Source organism: Lissotriton vulgaris, chromosome 2_1, assembly GCF_964263255.1.
Source record: "Lissotriton vulgaris chromosome 2_1, aLisVul1.2, whole genome shotgun sequence".
NCBI classification, from domain to species: domain Eukaryota; kingdom Metazoa; phylum Chordata; class Amphibia; order Caudata; family Salamandridae; genus Lissotriton; species Lissotriton vulgaris.
The window spans coordinates 1,667,866,253-1,667,882,971 of NC_141687.1; the positions used below are offsets into that span (position 1 = coordinate 1,667,866,253).

General features: G+C 44.6%; 1 protein-coding gene across 1 annotated transcript in view; it reads left to right on the forward strand.

Annotated features, from left to right (window-relative positions):
• The first annotated feature begins 1,952 nt into the window (after positions 1–1,952).
• The window catches only part of LOC147733052 (uromodulin-like), a 195,197-nt gene continuing 180,430 nt past the window's right edge, over positions 1,953–16,719 (forward strand). Inside the window, exon 1 of the mRNA XM_086957618.1 lies at positions 1,953–2,168. Coding sequence (XP_086813744.1) covers positions 2,009–2,168 — 160 coding nt within the window. The 5' untranslated portion in view covers positions 1,953–2,008. The remainder of the gene's footprint in view (positions 2,169–16,719) is intronic.

Below are 16,719 nucleotides of genomic sequence, written 5' to 3' on the forward strand. Positions count from 1 at the left end.
TGAGTGGTCTTTACATGAGGGGATCAAGGCTGCATTCATCATGGAGGCCGATGGCGATATGAATTGAGGAAGCAAGCATGGAAAATCTGTCCACAACCGATAACCCCGCACCCCCCTAGTGACGCCACTGCTGTAATGTGCCCTGTAATGTGCCCTTCCGGAGTTGGCCCTCCTTAATAAATATCGCTGCCTGGGGGGCACCGTCCCAGCCAAGCGGTAGTCGACGCCAACATAAATGTTCCACGAAAGTGTCCCGTGGGAATAACAGTCCCCATCAAAGGGATCATTCATCGGCTCGTGGTTTAGGTAAGGGGCTGTTTAACCCATAACACCTTGGCTGGAGAAGAGCCGCTCCCTGGCTGTAAACAAGAGACGTGTGTAGGGAACGGTAGGCACTAACAAGTGTCACAGGCTGAATGTCCGGGAGGCCAGCAGAGCACCTCAACTTGCAGAATCTGAAGGAGCACACGGGAAGGTGGAGGGATTCCCAAAGCCCCCTTTTCATCCACTAACTGCAAGCCGGCGTTAAAGTGGCTAGAGGGTTTCAAGAGGTGAAAAGGGAGGGTCGTCTTAAGACGACCATCCCAGTAACTTTCCCCTACTGTGAAGAGCAGACACTGAACTCAGCATCGCGTCTGCAACAAAGCTAACAAAAGGGAGATTCCTGAAAACACCCTCAATATATCTGAGAAATACACCAGAGCCATGACTCCAAAAGCTTGAAAGAAGAAAACAATGTATGTAGTATCACAACCACGCTCACCCAAGTCTTACAAATAACTCAGTAGCGTGGACAGTATGCCAGGGGTCCTTGATGCAAGGAATGAACTAGGCAACATGGTTGCTGTTTTAATTAAAAAAAGGTCCCTGAGGCCTCCGGGTCGGCGCCACTGCACCTGCTGCACTAATGGAAGCTGTGCCCCAGAAATACCCATCATGTTTAGCAAGGAAGCTCACAGGAACCATAAGCATAAAAGGGACAAGATGTTAACAAATTCGTTTTTGAAACCACCCCATGCTGCGGTTCCACTCCATATTTATGGCATGTGGTATGAAATAAAGGCGTATCTGAGCTGCTGGGAAACGGCTGCACTGCTTCGGTTGCAACGAAGAGTTTGAGGCAATGAAAAAAGAATTCGCCTAAAACGCTGGCAATGTAAGGAGGTGGGAAGTATATTTACTGCTCATGATTCAATGAAACGTTTATGTCATTATGGGACAAACCGCAGTGACTATTATGACGAAATAATGAACTTGACCCAGAAAATATGACAAGTGAGGCTACAGAACGGGACGTACACAGCGGAATGTGTTAGGAGGCACTTTTGGAGAAGGTTGTTCGGGTGTGTGTGGAAGATATTTGGACTGTATGAAGTCTCTGCGGTACTGCAGTGTTTAAGTATAGATTCAAGCAGGCTGGTGAGTGACTACTGACTAGTATGCGAAGGTGAAAAGTTAACGTGCCTTCGGAAAGCCCCCACGCTCTGACGACCGGTCATCTTCAATGACAACCCTCGAGAGCGAGGAACAGACAATCAATCAGAGCGGAAGCGATCTTTTTGCAGTAAATAGTGCAAGTGAAAATGCTGCTGCATACAATGTAATTTAATGCTCTTGCACGTAGGGTTTAAATTGGCCGGACTTAAAGAAAAAACCCTCCCTGGAAGAAACCGCGGCCCTCACAGCAGTGCAGGAACCAAAGACTGCACTCCCAGAATGCAAGAGCCGGAGCGCCAACTGCAGTTCGTTAAAGTTCTAACTACTCACATATTGTCGGTTCTCCTTAGCTCTGGCGTGAAGCACGGCCCGCGCAGTTCTTAAATTTTAAGCATGTGATTGTGTAGTGCTGGGCGTGGCGCTGGGCAGTGGTGAAAAACGGTGGGTCCGGAAGCCACGTCACGTGAGTGACGTTTCGAACGTCTGGCCGTCGGCTGCGTAAGGTTCGTCAGACTAATATTTTTCATTTTGAAGGTGGACAGAGAATCTGATTCCCTGCAGTCGTTTGGAGATGAAAGGATGCTCACTGACTGTCACGGTGTCACCCCATGTGGATGGTGTCACCCGGTGCGGTCCGCACCCCCCGCACCCCCCTAGTGACGCCACTGCATTTGGCAACATTTTTAAGAGGACCGAGGTGAAGGAACGGGCCTGCGAGGGATGGAAAAAAGGTAGAGCCAGCACCCCATGCCTGAGAAGTAGGGGATCCGCAAACGATGGAGGGCCCTTGCACAAGCTTTAAAGAGGCAGTGTGAACGAGTCCCATTTTCCACACTGTTCAATGAGAGGAGGTAAAAGCAATTGTGCTGCACACTGATTGTAGTAACACAGTAAAAACACCACAAAAAGACCCCAGACCAAGTTGAAAAATAAAAGTAATTCATCTGGATAAAATAAGGCCAAAATTATAAAAATCCAATACATTGGTCGAGAGTTAGGCAATTTTGTAAAAACAATTGGGTCAAGGTGGTACTAGGTGTAAAGCATGAACAATCCAGTTAACTCAATTCAGCTGCTTTTAAAGGATGAATCTGGATGCAGTGCTTCAAATTCAGTTGGGCTTGTTTTAAAGCCCTTACGGTAGTTTCCAACTGATGGGACCTGACTGCGAGGGCCAACATTCTCAAGTAAGGTGAGAATAATGTTCCCACCGGGACCATTCTAATCCAAGATAATTAGTTCAAGTCCTTGCTGTGGCCCGATACGACCATGTAGTTTCAGGTACCAGGCATCTGTACGGATAAAATGGCTTTATAACCCCCAACCAAACCCCCACCGCACTCCCCTCCGTCATGTGTCTCAGCCCGGGCTGCTACAGCCTGTGCTGCTGTAGTATCAGCTTGTACCGCACTTGTATTTACTTCCAGTACACAACCTTTATAACCTATTTTTGATAGTTGTTACTGTCATGAATCAATTGGAGTGTACTATCTTTTAGAATTTGTTTTGTAAATTTGGTGTTGAATAGAGAGCAGTCCCCTTTACTTCCCACACTGGCACATTTGCCCTTCCAGATTGTCCGGAGTATTTTGTATGAATGTGTGTATGTGAGCTGAATGACTGTGATATGTCTGACTAGTGAAGGTGTGTTTGTAATTTTATCGTGCTGTGTCCAATTTTTCCTATATGCATCCGCAATATTTTGATTGAAATGATTCATAAGTTGCATTTTTTCAATTCAGTTGAATAAATAGCTATTAATTAGCATTACCCGGTTTTGAATTGATTTTCTTCTCTGGATGTCATTTAGTGTTTGAAATTATCATATCAGTTTTGGCATATCTTCTTATGTTGTCATATTTGCTCAGCCTTACTGATTAGAGCCAGCTCATTTTTGTTACTAGTAGTATCAGCAGGGCAGTCTCAAGTCTTATTCTCAGCCACACCTGAGATTTTCTCAGGTATTTAAAAGACCATTTACATATCTTTTATTATGTGAACTCTTAACGAGGCTTTGTGTTTTTTTACATTTGTTCCAGTACCCCCTGGGGCCCCACTCTGCCTATTACATTTGTGTTTTATTTTTACTGCCACAGTGGGAGAACGCATTTCGTGGAAATGTATCTCACAAGTAGGTATGCCACCTTTCCAAGAGAAAAATACCAGTAATTTGTTGTTGTTTAAAGAGTCTGCAAAGGCCTCGCATTCATGCTAAATAGGGCTGTAAATAAAACGGTATGTATTCATATGCAACATGACTTTTCTGTCTTTGTTTCCTTTAATTATTAGTTATGGATCAATGTAGCCCTAGAACACATTTAAACATGCCTTCTATTTATTATTTGCTGTTTGACGAATGCACAGGTAAGTGTTAAAAATACCGACTTGAGGTGATTTCGCTTATTTTTTAACTGGCTGGGACATTAAAATACTAGTGGTGTCGGTAGAAATACGGTGAGCTGACAACCGTAATTACAAGACTGAAAGTTAGTTGCAGGATCAGAAAATTATTTTTCCTCTACCCTCCATCCCTGATTGATGTCATCATAGCAGTAGTTTAATTTAGTGGTTACTGTGGCTCCCTGGGAGCCATGAAACCTAGCCAGAAGAGCTGCACACCAAGCACTTGAGTGCATTTAATGTTGAAGGGTCTGTTGGCTTCAGTTAAACTAATTTGACTGAAATGTATAATGTTGATGATTTGTAAGTGACATGCCTAAAGCTGTAAATGCATTGATTTGGAGCCAATTTTAGGAAGGAGACAGCAAAAATAAAGCTGTATGTGGTTTAAAAAATCGTGAGTCCCTCTGCTGAGACAGTTTTGTTGGCACATATGACATGGGTAGAAATGGAAGTGCATGCAAATATTCTTCAAGCACAGAAACACTTTGGCAATGGGCCCTACATTCTTAGGGGTGCTATCTAGCACTGTAAGTGGTATAAAAAAGTTTGAGAGGGTACTCTCAAAAGGGCATGGGAAAAGAAGTCGAACTAGGAATACTTTATTAGCGGCGCAACCTTAGTAATACGAAACTTCCTGTGTATATGATACCTTAATCAGCTCCATTCCAATTATTTTCAGAAAGAGAAATGCAAGCACTCCAGAGGCCGTGTTTACATACCACCCACCCTCCCAAAAAAGTAAAAGTGGGGAACCTCGGGCTATTGTCAATGGGTCAAAGGGAGCAGCGGGTCGAAAAGGTTTGGGGACCACTCGTTTAACTTGTATCTGAAACCCTATGCCAGCCATCAGTACAATGCTGAGTTACTCTGGTGTCTGGGAATACATCCTTCATTCAGACAACTTACTCCTCATTCTCACTTACACGCTCACACCCTGCACTTTCACACTCTCCCTGCACTTTCACACTCTCCCTGCACTCAGTGATCACCCTGCTCACCATGCACTCACAACATTCACCCTCCTCCTAGCCTGCACTCACACAAGCACACTGCTCGCCCTGCACGCACATGACACACTCACTTGTCACTATCACTGCTCACCCTACACTTGCAGCGATCACACTGCACTCCTGCTGTTACCCTGCACTCACATTGTTCATTTTCCTCTTACCCTGTACTCTCAGCAACCGCACTTCTTGTGCAGCTCACCGTGAACTCACACTTTTCTCCCTCCACTTATCCTGAAGTCACATGTGCACACTGCTTACCCTGAACTGATAGAGGGCACACTGCACACACACCACTCATCATGTACTCACGCTTTTTCACCCAGCACTTAGACAAGCACACTCCTCAATGTGCACTCGTGATATTTCCCTCACCTATCACTCACTGCTCACTCTGCAATCGCACTCAAACTAGCACATCACTCGCCATGCATTCATTCCTCCCACTCTGCACTTTCACCCACACCCAAACTCATGTGTCACATCACCCTCCATGTAGAAACTCCTCCCACTATTCTTACTGTCACATCGCTCGCTGTGCTTCGAGGCACTCCTGTCACTCTCACAGCTTACCCTTCACTCACTTGAGCACAACACTCGGCCTGGACTAACACAACGCAAACAAGCACGGGAATCACCCTGGAGTCACACCACTCACCCTGCCGTCCCAGGGACAAACCTCTCAGCCTGCATTCATATAGGCCCTCTGTTCATCCTGCCTGCGCATATGGACAATAGTCTACCAGAACTCATTGGGACACACCAATCACTTAGCACTAACTCCTCTCACCGTGCAATCCTCAGTCCCTCTCACAGATTCACCTTTCAATCTCACTGCTCACCCTGCACCACACACAGGCACACCACGCAGCCTGCATTACCCACCCAACACTCACTCCTCTCACTCTGCACGCACTCCTCTAACCCGACGCTCACATGGGCCCTCCACTCCGCCTTACCAACGACCCTTACCAACGACCCCGCCACCGCCAGAGCCAACCTTCACGAAGGGATGAAAGAGGTAGCCGAATGGATGAAGAACAGCCGCCTGAAACTGAACTCAGATAAGACGGAAGTCCTCATCCTGGGATCCTCACCCGCCACTTGGGACGACTCCTGGTGGCCCCCCGCCCTAGGCAGCGCACCCAAACCAACAGACCACGCACGCAACCTGGGCTTCATCCTGGACTCCTCCCTCTCCATGACCAGACAAGTCAACGCCGTCTCCTCGTCGTGCTTCAACATCCTGCGCATGCTACGTAAGATCTTCCGGTGGATCCCCACCGAGACCAGGAAGACGGTCACCCAGGCCCTCGTCACCAGCTGTCTGAACTACGGCAACACCCTCTACGCCGGAACCACCGCCAAACTCCAGAAGAGACTCCAGCGGATCCAGAACGCCTCAGCACGACTCATCCTGGACATCCCCCGTCGCAGCCACATCTCCGGACACCTGAGAGATCTGCATTGGCTCCCGGTCAACAAGAGAATCACCTTCCGTCTCCTCACCCACGTACACAAAGCCCTACACAGCCAAGGCCCAGGATACCTCAACAGCCGCCTCAACTTCTACGCTCCCAAACGCCAGCTTCGATCGACCAGCCACGCCCTCGCCGCCGTCCCCCGCATCCGTAGAGCCACCACAGGTGGACGGTCCTTCTCCTACCTCGCCGCCAAGACATGGAACTCCCTCCCCACCCACCTCCGCCTGACCCAGGACCACCTCGCCTTCAGGAAGCAACTCAAGACCTGGTTGTTCCGGCAGTAGCAGATCCCCCCCCTCAGCCCCCCCCCCCCCGGCGCCTTGAGACCCTCTGGGTAAGTAGTGCGCTATATAAATGCAATGATTGATTAATTGACTGTTCATGCAGCTCACCCAACACTCATCTGCACATTTTTCATCCTACACTCGCACCACTCACGCTGCACTTATTCACAATATTCACTATCTCCCAGCACTTACAAGAGCACACCTATTACTCTACATATAAAAAAATTGCACAACTCTAGTCATAGTCATAGGTTCTTATACAGCGCACAAATCACCAATAGGTCTCAGGGCGCTTGGCAGTAGAGAGGAAAAAAACAGTAAACAGGAGTCGAGTGGGAGGCTGAAATTACTTAGGAAAAAGCCAGGTTTTAAGGCCCTTGCGGAAAGCCCGATGATTGGACAGGGTCAACAGATGAGGCAGCTTTTTCCAAAGTAAGGGTGCAATATAAGAGAAAGCCCTGCATCCATTTCTCAAGGTCCTGGCCCGCGGCTGTACCAGGAGGGATTTGGAGCTAGATCTTAAGACTCTGGAGGGTTTGTACCAGAGAAGTTTTTCCGCTAGATAAGAGGGCCCTATGCCATGGAGAAGTTTGTGGGTGAGACTGAGGATCTTAAATTGACTTCTTTGACGCACAGGCAGCCAGTGCAGCTCTTTAAGACTGGGTAAAGAAGGAGACCTGGGGGGCAGGCCTAGCACCAGACATGCGGCGACATTCTGGAGGGTTTGCAGCTTGGTCAACAGGCACTCATTGATGGAGGCAAACATTGCTTTGCCGTTATCCAACCAGCTAACGATTAGTCCCTGAACCAGGGGTCTCCTGGACTCAAGGGGTAGCCATTGAAAAGTCTTCCGCAGTTTCCGCAATATTGCGTAACAGGTGCCTGAGACCTGGGTCACATGAGCTTTTATGGAAAGAGCACATTCGATCATTATTCCCAGATCACGCACCACTTCTTTCGGTTCGGGGCATAGTCCTAATTCTTGGGGCCACCTATCATGCGACCAAATTGTCTTTGCCTTGCCGAATAGCATAATCTCTGTTTTGCTATAGTTAAGCTGAAGTTTATTTCCCTTCATCCATTCGCTGATCTTGATCATGCACTTCTTGAATCTAGTGCGGGTTTCTAGGACATCTAAGCTACAGGTGATAAGCACCTGCGTATCATCCGCATAGGACACAGTGGAGAAGCCATGAGATTTTATAATGTTGGCCAGAGGGGTGAGATGCAGGTTAAATAACAGGGGACTAAGAATGGATCCCTGTGGGACCCCCACTGAGGGAGGGGTCCTACTGGACTCCAGTAAATTAACCTTTATATATGTGTGCCGGTCCGCAAGGTAGCTCTTAAACCAGGCTAGGGCTTTGTCTCTGACACCGATCTCCCACAGCCGTTGGTGAAGAATACTGTGGGAGATGGTGTCAAAAGCAGCCAAGAGATCTAATAGGATCAAAATTGCGGATTCGCCTCTGACCAGAGTGAGACGGATATTATCCACAACCTCCACTACCGCGGTTTCTGTGCCATGGGCCGCACGAAACCCTGATTGCGAGGGATCTAAAAGCGCATGGGCTTCAACAAAAGTGGCGACGCGCTTGTTTGGAAAGGTACTGGAACACCTAGTAAAGTATGGCAGTAGTGATATAGGCCTATAATTGGCCACATTGGTGGGGTCACTCGTGGGTTTTTTGAGTATAGGTTTAACCTGAGCTACCTTCCAACTACTAGGTATGGATGCAGTCTCAAAGGAAGTGTTGAAGATGTTGGAGAGAGAGCAAGCCAGAATAGGGAATATTTGATTGCACTTACGTGGGGCCAGCGGGTCGGTGGGTGAACCAGACTTCACTTTCCCAAGAGCTTCCAACACTTCTTCAGCCGTGGTGGGCTCAAACTCCTTAAGAGATGAACCCTCAGTGTATTCTGAGGTAGGGAAATTACGGGCTGAATCCTCTTCGACTAGGGAGACATCAGGTCCGGTGCAGCAAACGTGGAGTAAATCGACTTTATTTTGTTATCGAAGTGGGTTGCTAGTGCGTTGACCCACCCCAGGGTAGGGGTAAATACTGACTGATCCACATGCGGAGACGTAAACTCATTCAGTATTTTATGTAATTCTTTACTAGACGGCAAAGCTTTATTGATCCTATTGGTGAGGTAACCAGATTTTGTGACCTTTATGTTTTTTAAGTAGTTGGAGTGAATCCGCTTGTATTTCATACGGTTTTCCAGCGTTATGGTTTTCCTCCGCAACCTTTCCGCTGATCTGCTAGCGGTTTTCTCTATTTTCAGCTCCTCCGTGAACCACGGGGAAGCAATGGTTTTCACTTTTACTTTGGTTTCTGGAATTACCTTATCCAGAGTGTTCTTAATACTTGCTTCCAACTGATTGGCCATTTGGTCAATGTCATTAGGAGTATCCTTGGGCGGTTTAAAGTGGGTCAGGAAAGCCTCCGGCGTCAGTTTGCGCCAAGGCCATATAGCCCTGGTCTCTGGGGGCTTCATAGTCTTAGGCACATTGCGTCCGACAAAGCTAAATTTCACAAGAAAATGATCGGTCCAGGTCATGGGCTGAGGGGGTTCGCAGGTGAGGCTGGGCATGTTAGTGAAAATTGAGTCAAGAGTGTGCCCTGCCAAATGTGTGGGGCCTGACACCCTTTGCGTTAGTGCCAAGGTTTCCATAGTAGTAATCAAATTACAAGAGTCAGGATCATGTCAGGTTTTTCATTATCCAGTAGACTCCATAGCTCAAGGGCATGCTTGGGGATAGACCTGGTGTTTACATAAAGGGCAGAGAAAGATTTAGTGCCTGTGTTGCCCTTAATTATTTCGATAAATTTCCCTAGTGTAGGAGGTTTGTGACCGGTCGTGGGTTCTAAGGTGGCAGCAGCTTCAGAGGGTTTCCTCGTTAATGGGCCTGACATGAGTAGGGGGCTGAGATTTTTAGCCTTATTGTTGGGGTTAAGGGAGATTAGTTCCTGCCTTGAGTAACAGATCATGACAACAAACAATAATATCCTCACCTAGTTAGAAATTGTAAAATTTACCAGGGATCTGTGCGGCCGGCGGTGGGCGGCGTCCGGGCGCTGACGGGCTTGCCTTTGGTGCGCCGCCGGCGCGCCACTGCTTGCGTCCGCGCTGGAGAGGAGAATATGTAGGCAGAGGGGCGGGGCAGTTCAGAGTGACGCTGCCTGGTGCTCCGCTGCTTCCTGTCCCTCCGCTCAACCGGCACAAGCCGTGGCGGACCGGGGACACAGCAGCGGGAGCACAGAGAAGGTGAGTGGGCAAGCGGTAGTAATCACCGCAGTGCAACAAGTTAAAACAGAAAAGTGAGGTGAATTTTTAAAATCGGACGCAAAAGGGAACAAGTAAAAGCCCCAAATGGGACGACAGTCTAATCACTGGCGCTTAGCAATTCCCACCAATTCACATCCCCACAACGTTATGCGAGCAGAGTTACCACTAACCGCAAAATGCCGTTCTTACTGCCTTAACTCTAATGAATATAACCATATTTCCAAAGGCACCCACTGAATACCTACTCTTTTCGTAATCCTGGATGATACTTAATTTCATCTACAACAATGGGTCTGTGCAAGATGGGAGAGTGAACTGAGAATGTGGGATGGCACAAGGGGATGGCACGCGATCCTCAATCCAGCATCATACCCCAAAGCCTCACCCTTTGGGCTGAGGCTTTGGGGTATGATGCTGGACTGGGGATCATGTGACAACTTGAGCCATTCCTGGCTTTCCATTCACCACAATGCTTCATTCTGGGACTTGAGGCATTTTTCCATTGTAAGTTGGGTCTCAAAAACCTAAAAATGCAAAGTGTTGGATTAAATCCATAGCTGCCAAAATTCAAGCATTTCATAAGATCAGTTGGATGCTGTGATATTACACGTTAGAATGTGAATTTGTTCTTTTCCGATACTGTAACTGCTTGATCCACCACATGAAACATATAAGCCGGATGTATGATGTTAGCATGCACACTTTTACCACGCATACCATCACCACGCATTTTTTACAACGCGATACCTTTACAACGCATAGTGCTTTGGGTGCTGGATAGTGAATAGTTTAATTTACTATTCCAACACCAGTCCCCGTGGACACTAGGGAAGGTTATTGGATAGTAAATTAACCTATTCACTAGCCATTCCCTAAGTCAGATCGCCTCAAAGCGCTATGCGTTGTAATGGTATGCGTTGTAACAGATGCGTGGTAATGGTAGTGCGTGCTAAAAGATGCGTGCTAAAGGTTGTATACCATATAAGCCCTGTGCAGATATTTTAAAGTAGTGCACCTTTATTTCACATCATACTTGTAACAAACATTGACAAAGTAATTTATAATTATTAACGAATAGCGTATAGAGAATATGTTTTTATTAAGCTTCACTAAAAGAAAAGACCGATATAGCAGAAGTAGCAGGGCGAGCCTTTCTAACACAATAAAAGCAGATTGATTAATGGAAGTGTGAGTGGTAGTGTGTGTGAATGTGACAGCTCAAATCTATGAAAGAGTGCAGCAATAGATATAGTGAGAGAGAGAGAGAGTGTGTGTGTGTGAGTGAAAGTGTGTGTGCGTGCTAGTGTGCTGCTGGTCTAGCATTCTGGAGGTTATTCTTGCCTTATGGACAAGGGCGGCACTAATAGCATATGGATGGGAGGTGTTATTTATGATAAACTGCAGGCCCTGAAATGCTTCTAATAAGACACCATCATTGGCTGTAGGGACTTATGAACTGTCTAAATGAGAAAGCCGCTAACCTGGTCATACCCAGTGGCAGGGACATAAAACACACACCATCACACTGGGCCGAATGCCCTGACATGATACACACGGTAGCAGCCGAAATTTAAAAAAAAAATGAAATTTTCACCCACAACCATTGTATTTATTGCTTTGCAAAGAAACCATACACTGTTCGTTCTTGAAGTTTTGAACAGAACCCTTACGGGTTTTCAATCCATTTGTTGGTGTAGCTACCATATCCTGCCCTCGCTGCAAGCCAAGACAGTTGCTAAGACTCACTTGAAGAAATGTCCTTTAACCGCTTCGATGCTGATGACGAGCTCAGCTTGTCATCAGCCACGGGTGACGTGTGCGGATGACGAGCTGGGCTCGTCATGTATCGCGGTTAATCGAAAACAGCCGCACAGCGCAAAAATCACTGCAGCAGCGATGCGGTTAATAAGTGTACGCATTCCTGCAGCGTGTTAGCAACAAACGTGCTGATCTACGAAGTTTACGGACTGGTCCACATTTCCAACTGAAAGCTTGGTGTGGCCCCTGCTGGGACATGTCTGGGACCCCACTGGGAGGTATTTTGAAATAGGTCATTCTGACATAGGAATGACTATCCAAAGTCATGCTTCAATGAAATTATTCTAACAGCTATAATTAAAAAACCCTACTTAACACCATTACTGGTTAACCTTTTGTGCTATGGTTATATTTTGTATGATGTTTGCACTGAAAGTTTTTTTTTTTAATAAACTTTTTATTGGAATTTTACAAGTGGTACAAACAATCATATACATCACTTGCAGTGGTCTGGTATACCCTTAGGTGAATGATAGAAGAGGGAAAAGAAAAAGGGGAGGAGATAAGAGAAGAAACAATAGTATGTCCCCGCATATAGAGTATTGCAAATTCAGACTATGCCACACACATTTTTTTAATGGCATCTTTGTTATTTTTAGGGTCTCCCAAGATATGATTTTTTATGTCCTGAGGATGGTCTCGGAAACGCAAGAATAGAGACCGAAACGTCGACGATTGCTTTTTCTACCGGATAATAAATTAGATTGTAAATAGGTAGAAAAGCTTTTGCAATTGTTGTATAGAGAATTTTTATAGATCAATTTATTTGTATGTTCTCTTACAACGTTGTTTATCTATCATGTACCCTTGTAACAAATATTAAATCCGAATACTCTTTCATATACACCCTTTTTCTTGCTCTCTTTTGTCTCAAAAAGATCACGGTTCAGTGACAAACAGAAATTAACTTAAAAAGACATTTGTCACAGTTGTTGTGCATTAACGGCATCAAATATATCAGGTCGTACAATTGTAGATATTTAAAATAATATTCGAAACATTAAGACAATTAAAACCCTTGAAGGTTCAATTACCATAACATATCTATTGCCCAAACCCTCAAGGGTATATTGGGTTGCTCACTTTTGTGTACCGTATCAAGCACAGACATTGGTCTGGTGTGGGCCACTGTCACAAGTGGTTTTTTCTAGCTATATAACTAAAACTATATGTCTGCGGCAGAGACTTTAGCCTACTCAGAAGAGTATATTGCCAAAATAGCTGGAGGTCCTTCACTATTAGGCAATAAAACAACATCAATCCAACCAGCTCATGAGTCAGATCTTAATCAACTTGAGAGATTGAAAAAGAAACTTGTGAGAACGGAACTTCATGCGAAATTTCTCACAGATTGCTTAAGTGCAAACATAATACCAACAGGTTTGCAAATACGTAACATACCAATAATTTTCACTGACGATGAGGAATTCAAGACAGGTTTCAGCTACTCAGCCAACCGGTGCTCTCGCACCTGGATGGTGCTTAGTATTGAAACAGCTGCTAGACAAATTAAATTACTAACAGAGATAGAAGCTCTAGAGAAAAAAATCTTAGGTGATTCTACTATCACCAATAGCAAATTCCTTCTGGACAAGGTCCAACAAACAATAAAAGATTTTGAGGCATTTAATTCCCACAAAAAAACTGAAAAGCTTCAGAACGACATCAGGAGATATAATAAAGAACGCACATATCCCTATTTACAAAAGGATTTTTATGCCCCACAAAACACTAACCAACAAAACAGGGGTAGGAAAAGAATCAACTTCTCTGACACTATCTCTGAATCAGGCAGTGAAAAATCTATAGATAGCAACGCCCACCAACAGGACCAACAGGCGTCCACCTCTCGCCAACAGGTTTTTTTAGGACAGGACCGGAGGAACAACGGTCAACAACACAGACCGCAACAGCAATCTCAGAGGAGAGGATGGAACCGGAACCCTTATACACCTGGGTTCAGGAAAACTCGCAATCAGTATTACGAGTGGTAACATCTAACCAGAATATCCCTATTTTCAACCTCTCAAAGCATGTCTTATCAGAACAGGAAACAGAGGTCCTATCAGAAGGACTGAGTTTTGTTCCTACGTACAAAAATGATCTCTTTGAAACCAGACTTGAGATGTTCACATTTTTTAGATCCATAAGACTTAAAAACTACTTTGCAGATAACATCAGCACAAACAACAAGGGAACTACGGGTCTACGTAACCCGTCAACTTTTTATCCGCTTAATTCCATGGTGAAAAAAGAAGTCATAGCTTTCGAAAATACAGTACTGATTGAAATAGACAATCTTTTCAAGAAATAGATTCAGTACAAGTCCAATTTTTCTAAAGAACATCAAAAAGCCCTACGTAATCTCCAGTCATTAGAGGGTACGTTAATTAAACCAGCTGACAAAGGGGGTGGCATAGTTCTTTGGGATCGCTCTAAATATCACATTGAAATGATAAAACAACTTTCAAATCAGACGAACTACAGAGTGTTAACAACCAACTCCACACCACGATTGTCACAAGAAATCAGTACCCTAAGTAAAGAGGGTTTTGACGGCGTTTGGCTAAATGAAAAGGAGGCTTCCTTTTTGATTAACAAGACACCTACGGTGCCTGCCATATATCTATTGCCTAAAGTCCACAAGGACCTTAACAACCCCCCTGGACGACCTATTGTGTCCGGGTGTAACTCTATATTAAAACCTCTGGCACAATATGCAGATCACTTTATAAGACCATTTGCAACAGATTCACCATCATATATCAGAGATACAATGGCAGTCATCAATGAAGTTGAAAACTTTGACTTTGATCCCATGGTTGACATACTTGTCACCATGGATATAGAAAGTTTGTATACAAACATCCCCCAGCAAGAAGTACTTACTATACTTGGAGAGCTTCTAGATGGGAGACCAAGGCCACATGAGGTCCCCACAGATTTCATAGTGGAATGTGTACGCATTTCATTGTGTGAAAACTTTTTCATCTATGATAATACTTTCTATCAGCAATTAAATGGAGTGGCCATGGGGGCCGTTTATGCCCCCGACATAGCTAACATCTTTGTATCCCATTTTGAATCCCAGTATATCCACGATGTATCCAACCCCTTCCTGGGGAATATCCGGAAGTGGTTGCGATACATCGATGATGTATTTATGGTTTGGAAAGGCACTGATTTGGAATTACAGAACTTTCATGTTTGGCTAAATAACCAGAGTCAACATCTTAAGTTCACTCTCGAATACAATACCCATGAAATGAACTTCTTGGATATTTACATAAGGCATGATCTCTCTAATCGCCTATATACAAGTTTGTACACCAAACCTACATCTCGCAATACCCTCCTTAAATACCAAAGTCATCACCCTCAGGCCCTTAAGGATGGGTTACCATTTGGCCAGTTTCTTCGCCTTCGCAGAAACTGCACTCTACGATCAGATTATTTCGCTGAGGCCAAGAAGTTGAAAGACAAACTTAAGGCGAGAGGCTATCCGTCCAAACTCCTAAAACAATCCTTAAAAAGAGCCTGGTACAATCCCAGAGAAGAGTTGCTAAGAGTGAAAGATCGTCCCAAAAAAGAGAATCTAATCTGTGTCTCTACTTTTGGTACGCATGCAAATGCTATCAAGAGAATTATCCTAAAACACTGGAACCTGCTGGCATCGATTCCTGAGCTGGCTCAGAAACCACTCTTTGCCTTCAAAAGAGGTACTAATTTACAAGACCGTCTCGTGAGAGCCTATGACAGTACGAAAGACAATAATGTGGTTGATAATATGAAACAACTGGTACCTATTGTTGGACATCATAAATGTAGCAACTGTCAGGCCTGCCACACCACACAAACTGTGAAAACATGTAACATCAATGGTGTAAATTTTACATTAAGGTCATTTTCAAACTGCAACACCACTAATGTGGTGTATTGCATAAAATGCCCATGCAATTTGCACTATATTGGGAAGACAATTCAGCCCATAAAAAAGAGGATTCTGCAGCATCAATCCCGCATTAGATGCAAGGTTGAAAATGCCCCCCTGGTTGAACATTATTTGAGGACAGGACACGCCTTTAATCAAATGTCCTGGTGGGTCATTGATGTAGTCAAACCCACGAAGAGGCAACAGAATGTTGACCGGATTTTGACCTTAAGAGAAGGAAAATATATCTGTAATACCAACACGATAGAAAAAGGTCTAAACAGTGCTACAGAATGGCACTCCTTGGCTTGTCTGTGAATCCTGATGACTTATTTTGATGCATGAAATGTTGTCTCAAGATGTCTTCAATTATGCTAGTGTCCAAATTCCAAACAATTGTTTTCAACAACAGTAGTTGTAAACTGGTATGGATCCAGGAGGAATTTTCACTCTTTTCTTTGGATTGATCCGTATTGTTGTGGCACAGCTTATTGTCTACTTTGAACATCTAACATATATTATTTCCTTGATAATATATAACAATCTACTGAAGCAATTAATACTACTCAGTTGCCAAACCTATAAACCATGCTTACTGTGGAAGTTATAATTGGCCAATATGAATATAGACTGCTTTTTTCTATTAGATACAAATGGAGCACTGTTAGCAGTCTTTGTAGCCAGAAAACCTCTACGGATACTATTTGCCGGTTTAAGGACATCCTAACGATTTATGCACTGATGCCAGATAAAGTTTTCTTTGCAGTTATTAGTAGGGTTTGCGACTGTTTGGCAACCTTAGGTGAACTTTATTTTTAATTAGAGCCTGTGTAATTATGCAACGAAAAATTACAAAAATCTAACATTCTGCTTTGATGAACAGTAATTTTGCTATACTGTGTTCTTTATGTTATAAGATGAAGCTATACTTTGATTAGCAAGCTCGAATTGCATGTGAATTATATGAATTATATGTAAAATATCACCTTCCAAGATGGCCGCCAGTTTGCTATCAGACACATGGGGCCCATTGACAAACGATAGTCCTCTTTTGATCT